Below are 7,922 nucleotides of genomic sequence, written 5' to 3' on the forward strand. Positions count from 1 at the left end.
TATAGGCGCGCACAAGCAAGGTTTACAGGCAGAACCATGCAGGTAAAAGGGAACATTAAATAAACCCGGTTTTAAAGGATTTCTAAAACAAATAGGTTGGGTTTTTACGGGGTTCGCCTTTATGCGATTAGAACTATACCAATCCATTAGATGGACAACATTGATTCAAAATGTTTACATCTTTGGAAAAGTCTACATGCCGTGAAACAAGTAAAGTATCATCCGCATATTGAAATAATCTACACCCATAAAGAACAGATTCCAAGTCATTAACATAAATATTAAAAAGCAAAGGAGACAGCACCGATCCCTGAGGAACACCAGCTTGTAAAAACTGCGAGGTACTCTCTACTTTGCTCAGAGAGACGACCTGTGATCTTGTATCCAACAGATTCGCCAACAATGAATGGAAAGGGCCACGGAAACCGAATTTTCATAACTTTTTTAGTAAAATTTCGTGGTTTACCGTATCAAAAGCTTTGCTAACATCCAAGAATACTGCACAAGAGAACATGTTACCTTCAAATGCCGAATATATCTCATCAGCCACATCTTCCAAAAGTTGCTGTGTACCACTTCCAGAAACAAAGCCGTACTGCCTGCTGGATAACAGTGAGCACTTCTCAATAAAATTATTCATAATGTACAAAATGTGTTTCTCAAGAATTTGTCCAAGCACGGGTAGAATCGAGATTGGACGGTAATTTTCTATTTTTTTATATTGGCCACCCTTAAATATGGGCCTTACAACGGCAGTTTTCAGCTGGTCAGGACTCACGTTCGACTCAATAAAGCTGTTCATCATGAAAATAATAACCTCTTTAATATATTCAGAATTACGCTGAAGACAACCGACAGTTATGCCATCTATGCCAGGCGACCTAATAGGTTTAATGCCGAAGGGCGAGGAGCGCAAGTCATCTTAGTTTATTGGAAAGAGAAAAGCAGAGTTCTCCTTGTTTTCTATCTCAGACTCAGGCTCAGACGCATTTTGTGGGACACTAGTGGAATTTACAAAAAAGGAATTGAAACGTTCTGTTATTTCAGTGAAGTTTTCACCGAAATTACGCTTTATCACGTCGTCCACAGTTCGCTTACAGTTCGAACCTCGCAAATTGTTAACAATAGAACAAGTCTCCGCAGAGCTGCCACGCGCCTTTGTAAACTTTCCCTTAAAATGTTGCCGTTTCCCGGAACGAAGTAATGCGTTAGCTCTGTTCCTCGCTACTCGGAACTCGGAACGTAATTCGACATCCGCCGGTGATCGGCGACTACGAGCCCATCGAACGTCTTTTTCTTTAATGGCGGCGAGGACGCCCTCATTTAACCAGACACACTCGGGTCTCCGTTTTTTTATTGTCACAATACGTCTGGATAAGTCGTTAAAGGATCTGATACGCTCTACGAACTTTGCGTGAACATTGAATTCAGAAACTGACTCGCGGAATGACCTCCAGTCAAAGGACGAAATGAGTCGGTCAAGTAGATTATTGTCAATGATTTGCATTTTATGTTTGTTATCGCTATCTATCCTCGTCTGCGCAATCGTCGAAAAACTGACATGCAATAAAATAGTGATCGGCAAGTTTTTGTGAGATAACTGACGACATGACCACAGCATTTCGAGCTCTGGCACAAATATGGTCAATTGATGACGACACTAATTTATCTACTAAAATTTCTTCTCTCGTAGCAGCATTAATGACCTTCCGCCATACGCACTGCCTACAGTCGAGAATACGCACAAATTAGGGTAGTCAGAAAATACTTAACCAGATCGCACAATTATTAAATAACCATCCTGAAATACTGTTCATGATTAATAGCTCTAATACAATACACACATTTAAAACCACCATAAAAAGTTTTCTTCTCCTTCTAATGTAATCTGTGTTGGTATTTTTATGTGTTTCTGTTTTATTATATCACAATTTGTATATGTCACTGTGACCTTGTGTAATGATATAATTGTTTTGATTCGTTTTTTTTCTGTACATTTTGCTGCTGGACTGCAAAGGGGGACGGGCCCTTGTCAGGCGACCATAGTCGCCTTTTGCCCTATCCTCTAAGACGTTTGTCTGAATAAAGTATATTCAATTCAATATTCAATTCCACACCTTCATTAGCCAGTATATTGAGATACACATACCTCAGATCTATCCTGCTTCGCTGTGTCTATGTTGAGATCTCCCACCAAACAAAACTGTCCCACGTACGTTATGCGCCTCTGGCAGCATTTCCTTTAATTCATCCAGAAAGGCCCCTCACACTTTGGGAGGGAGGCCTATAACAGGCCAACAAAAAAACTTCAAAGCAAACATTTTAAATTTTGAGGGCGATAGTTTCCGCGTGAGTAATAAATGAATCTCGCTTAGTGACCAGCCACGTGCCTTCCACAAAAACCACAATACCCCCACCCCCCGTTTTAAATCGCGAGAACCAGAAGGAGTTAAAGCCCTCCAGTTTGAATTGGCTCCACCAGTTCTCAGATATATTAGTTTCGGTTAGTACAAAAACGTTCGTAATTACCATGACATCCTTAGTCAAAACATTAAAGAGGTCCCAATATTTTCTTATGCTTCGTATATTCACATGTATTACCATGAAAGGATGTTGCTTAATATTTAGTCATTTTTTTAAGAAACTGAAATCCTCGTATTGTTGAAAAAGAACCATTATTTCTCTAGCGTATGCTTCCGATACTTCCGAATAATAATAATATTAATAATCAATCAATCAATCAATGTTTTTATTCGTGCCCAGAAACAACCTTGCGTTCTTGGTACAGGTGCACTGTGTTGACATGTAAGGTATAACAGGGCATAAAGCAATAGTACAGACAACACACACAACGGACAAGCCCTAAAAAAATACACTTAAAATTATAAGAAATAAACACAAAGCCACAACACACGATAAGCTTAATGGTACTACCGCCACCATCAATTGCTAGAAAGAAAGAAAAAAAAATGCATCCCAAGTGGGGAATTTAGGTGTGTACGCCGCAAGTTAGTGCATACAGTTCAAATTTAAGTGATGGCCTTTAACGTTTTTACAAACTGCAGCGTGTTATTGTTAAATATGTCGAGTGTTTTAGAAAAAGAAGAATTATAAGTATGCCCAAGTCTGGACACAGAATCGTGGAGGTTGAGTAGACGCCTGTTGCAGAAGGACGCATTTTGCCTTGTTGTTTTTAGAGGAATTTTTAAGAGTACTCTTGACGTCAATACCCTGCAATCAGTGACGGCGTGGACAAGTTTGTATAAAAATAAGATATCGGCAAGTTTTCTCCTACGAGGCAGGGTTGGTAGTGCCACGCTACGCTGAACAGGGACAGGGACATCAGTAGTGGTGGGCGCAATGCGCGCTGAGCAACGATGTCTATAGATGGAAAGACACTTGTTCTGGACCCGTTCTATTTTCGAGGATTTTGTGGCACAAATTCCATTCCATACAACAGAAACGTATTCGAGCTGTGGTCGACACAATGCACTGTAGAGTATAAGAAATGTGCAGGGGTTAATAAGCTCTTTAGTGATGCGCACGCACTCCCGAGCGTGCGTAGAGCCGCTCGGGAGTGCGGCTCTACGCACGCACCCACTAATAATAATAATAATATTAATAATAATATTATTATTATTATTTTTATTATTATTATTATTATTCGGAAGCATCGGAAGCATACGCCAGAGAAATAATAGCTCTTTTTCAACAATACGAGGATTTCAACCCTCTGACATAATTACGGTTCATCGCCTGCCTCCGAAGAAGGATTCAAATTTAGCTCCTCCAGTGATTGTAAGGTTTAATTCCGTTACTAACAAAGAGACCTGGATGGTATCGCGGGGCAAGCTGAGATCTCTGCCCGGCTTCCCTATTCTATATTTAAACGGAAACCTCACTCGCATCAACACGGAACTTTTTTGGAAGGCTAGATCTAGAGGCAAGGAGAAGCAATATCAGTTCGTGTGGGTAAAAAAGGCAAAGATTTTCGCAAAAGAAGAAGGAAGGATCTCCGGTCATTTGCGTCAATAGCGTAAGTGACATTGACAAGATGGTTTAGAGTGATGGAAGAACGGTTTTTTAAATGTCCCACTTGTCATGTTTTCGTGAAGTGTTATGTGCTCATTCTGGTGAGACGATTACCTTATTGCATGTAAATATCAGAAGTCTAAAAAAATTCTGGGATCAGTTTTCAGCACTCGTTAAAAATAGTTGCACAGATTTTGATGTCTTGGTTTTAACTGGAATTAACGTCGATGATAACCTGTGTGATACATTTTTTCTTTCAGGGTACAAAAGTTTCTTTCGCACGCGACAAGGCGCCAGGGGTGGTGGAATAGGAATACTAGTTAGGGAAGTTTGGCTTAGTGAGGTTACCAATATTTATTTTGTTCATTCAGAGTCACCTTCTCTGAACTTGAGTAACAAAAACTCCTCCCGGTCTCTGTTGGCGTTTTACAGGCCCCCTTCCAGAAATCCGACTCTTTTCGTAAACGAGCTAAAAACAGTACTAGCGGGACTATCATCAGTAGAAAAGATTTGCCTTGTAGGGGATTTTAATATCGATTCTTTGAAAACATCAAGATCAATTGTCTGCGACTATCTCAATGTCCTATCCAACGTAGGATTCGTGAACGTCATTAACTTACCAACACGGGAAGAATACATGACAGATAAATTAGTATCATCATGCATAGATCATATTCATTTGCGTGCGTCATCTTGTATTTTTACGTCAGCAGTAATATTGCAAAAACTGGCGGATCATTATTTCACAGCGTGTCAAGTAATTTTTGAGGCGACAATCAAACAAACAAGTCCTAAAATAAAGCAGGTCGAGATTGTAGATAAAAAAAAAAATTGACAAACTGGTTTCTGCTTACCAGTAGCAAGATTTGTTACGGAACGTAAACTACGACGAAGTCTACTCTAATTTCCATTTAAGTTGGAATTCTTTTATTGAAGATTCCAAAAAAGTTGCTACAATCTGACAACGCCGTGAGGAGTATGCTTGGTTGAATGCAGATATTCTAAGAGCCATTCAGGATAAGGATACTTTGTGGAGAAAATGCAGGCGTTCTCCCCAAAATGCACAACTGAAAGCAGAATATCGTTGCGCACGTAATCGTACAAATGCGCTCCTCCGGGCCACCAAAAGGAGACACTTTCAAAATGAATTTTATCGTGCAAGATCAAATGCAGCAAAAACTTGGTCTCTACTCAACCAACTCCGTGGAAAGAAGCCTTCAAATTCAGTAGATGAGGAGCCTGAAAAAGCATTTGGCCCAATTACATGCTCAGTTGTTGACAAATTTAACGCAATTTTTGCACAGTTTTCGGGCGGTCCGCAGAATGATGTTTCCTATTTAATTCACTCAAGGGATTCGAACATGGCGTCAGCTTTCCTTCCTGAGATATCAGAATATGATCTGAAAAGTCTGCTGTTCAGTTTTAAACCAAGAAAATCTCCTGGGGTTGATAATATCAGAGCAAATGACCTCATCCGCAATTTTTATGCAATAAAACATGTCCTTCTCCATATGTTAAATGGTTTCATTGCACAAAGAAAAAGCCCTAATAACCTGAAAAATGCAAAAGTTAAGCCTCTTCATAAAGGAGAAAATCGTCGTAAGGTCGAAAATTATCGTCCCATCTCGATTTCGTCTTGTATAAGCCAAATTTAAGAGAAGCATTTACTCCAAGTAATGAGTCAGTATCTTGAAAAGTTCAAAATCATACACAATAATCAAAATGGTTTTGTCAACGGACGGGTTACACAGCCATTACTTGAAGATTTTGCAGATGATTTACATTACTGTTATGTTTAGTTGTACGATCTAAATTCTTCCCTCTTTTGTTTGTTCCTTCTTTGCTGGCATCTGTGGCAGCGGCCCCCTTACACCTGCACCGCTGCCGAACGGCACGCGCCAAGAGCGCGCGCTGTGCTGTGCGTGCTCTGTCTGTCTGTTGGTTTGTTCGTCTCTTTTCTTCTCTTTTCTCTCTCTTTCTGCTCGAGAATTAAAACAGTTCTGCAATGTGACTCCGACTTGGCTGGTCGCTTTCTAGGCTGCCTCCACAGTTTTGGCGACGAGGGTGCTGAACCTGGGCACTCTCACTCCCAGAGGAAACGTGCGTCGTTCGGCATAAGCTCACGTCGGCGGGGGTGCCTGGCGTCGCGACGACTCCTGCTTCCGACGAATTCCGGGCTCACCAGAGAACCTCGGTTGCTGGTTGTCAATGGCCGTGCGTTCCATTTCGAACGTCCTCCTCGATTCCTGAGCCGACATCTTAGCCGCAAGCATGGCTGACTGTGACCGGCCACCACCAAACTTCCTGGACAAGGCCGGTACGCCACCGATACCGTGGAAATCGTGGCTACGAATGTTCGAGCGATACATATTGGCTACTGGCGCTCAGGAATATTCCGCCGAACGACGCCAAGCAAAGCTGCTCAACTGCCTGGGGGTCGAAGGCCAGCGCATCTATGACTCTCTACCAGCTCCCGTTGGACCGGCGCCAGCAACGTCACCGGCGGGAGACGCTCAGCAAGCCCGGCAAGCGTCTCGCGACGTGTATAGAGAGACCCTCACGGTTCTCGAGGCTGAATTTTCGCAGCCGGTCAACGAGACCCTGCAACAACTCCGGTTTCACATGAGAAAGCAGCAAGAAGGAGAATCTCTGCGCGACTTTCTCTCAGCACTCCGAGCATTGGCCGTGCCGGCGAACTTCGGTGCCGACACCGAGGCCGTCATCCGCCGACGGTTCATGGTGGGTGCTGCTTCCGCAGAGATTCAAGAACGCCTGGTACTTGACGCCGCGCTGCCGTTCAGCGTGGCCTTACAGACTGTCTTTAATTTGGAACGCTCACGCCGGGAAGTTCGAGAATGGGCATCGGCAACTGCGCCAGCTGCGCTGTCGATGGCGTCGGAGGAGCACGTGACCACCTCCCACGTCACAGGGCGCGCAACGAGTCAACCTCAGCCGATGATGTCATCTTTGCACGAGCCGCGGCGCTCGCGCCGTGAGTCACCTGTGCGATCTCCGACGGCGCGTTCTTCAGCTGCTTCAGCCCGGTCAGTGAACGCACGCGCTTCGCGCTCGCCTAGCCAGCAGAGCTGCGTAACCTGCGGCCGTAGCGGCTATGGTGGTTTCGACCGTGGCAGTCGTCAACAGAGCCCTGGACGATCGGCGTTTCGGCGTTCGGTGCGTTTCGAATCACCGCGGCGGCAACCATCTCCAAGGCGTAACTACGGCTACGGAAGAACATGTCCCAACTGCGGTTACGGTCAGGAACACTGCAGGGGCTATGACGTCTGCCCAGCGAGAGGTCAGCACTGCGACAACTGCGGTCGTCGGGGACATTTTTCACGCGCTTGTAGAAGTGTTCGCCGATCCCTGCTGCGCCGCCTGCGTGATCAAGTTGAGCAGATCGTCGACGACTACTACGATGACGGCGACGAGCAGTGGGAGGTGTCCCACATTTCCGGACCTTCTCAAAGCAAGCTGTACTTAAACATCCAGGTATTTGACTCGACGCTGCAGTTTCTTCTTGACACGGGGTCAGCCGTCTCCATCGTGGATAGTGCCATGTTCGTCCGGTATTTCGCGAGCAAGGCGACAGTTGTACCACCACCTGTGAAGCTCCTGAACCTTTCTCAGCAACCCATCACCATTCTGGGAGCATTCGAGGCACCGGTAATGTTCAGGGAGCGTGCGGCAACAGTACTTTTTTACATTGCTGACCGTGGTACCTCTTTACTCGGCATGGACGCTGTTGTAGCCCTCGACATCCAGATAAGAGGCGCCACTCGGTCGTGCTTCTATACTGATACAGAGGGTTCTGGCGACCCGCCGAGAGAGGAGAACGAGAGGTTGACACCGGCCCCACAGGACGAAGCGTCAAGTGCATTGAGAAATGA

The 7,922-nt window shown here is 44.5% G+C and overlaps 1 protein-coding gene across 1 annotated transcript; it reads left to right on the forward strand.

Annotated features, from left to right (window-relative positions):
- Nucleotides 1-6,249: 6,249 nt before the first annotated feature.
- LOC121046968 lies at nt 6,250-7,922 on the forward strand. The gene is made up of 2 exons (XM_040501750.2): nt 6,250-7,750; nt 7,894-7,922. Exons 1-2 carry the CDS (start codon nt 6,304-6,306, stop codon nt 7,920-7,922), a joined length of 1,476 nt encoding a protein of 491 aa, XP_040357684.1. The 5' UTR covers nt 6,250-6,303.

This window comes from Ixodes scapularis, unplaced genomic scaffold (assembly GCF_016920785.2).
Source record: "Ixodes scapularis isolate PalLabHiFi unplaced genomic scaffold, ASM1692078v2 PGA_scaffold5__190_contigs__length_132052651, whole genome shotgun sequence".
Taxonomy (NCBI): Eukaryota; Metazoa; Arthropoda; class Arachnida; order Ixodida; family Ixodidae; genus Ixodes; species Ixodes scapularis.

Coding starts and splice junctions, on each gene's coding strand:
- LOC121046968 (XM_040501750.2), top strand. CDS start 6,304: ATGGCTGACTGTGACCGGCCACCACCAAACTTCCTGGACAAGGCCGGT. Junction 7,751..7,893: donor TTTTTACATTGCTGACCGTG/GTACCTCTTTAC, acceptor CCGGCCCCACAG/GACGAAGCGTCAAGTGCATT.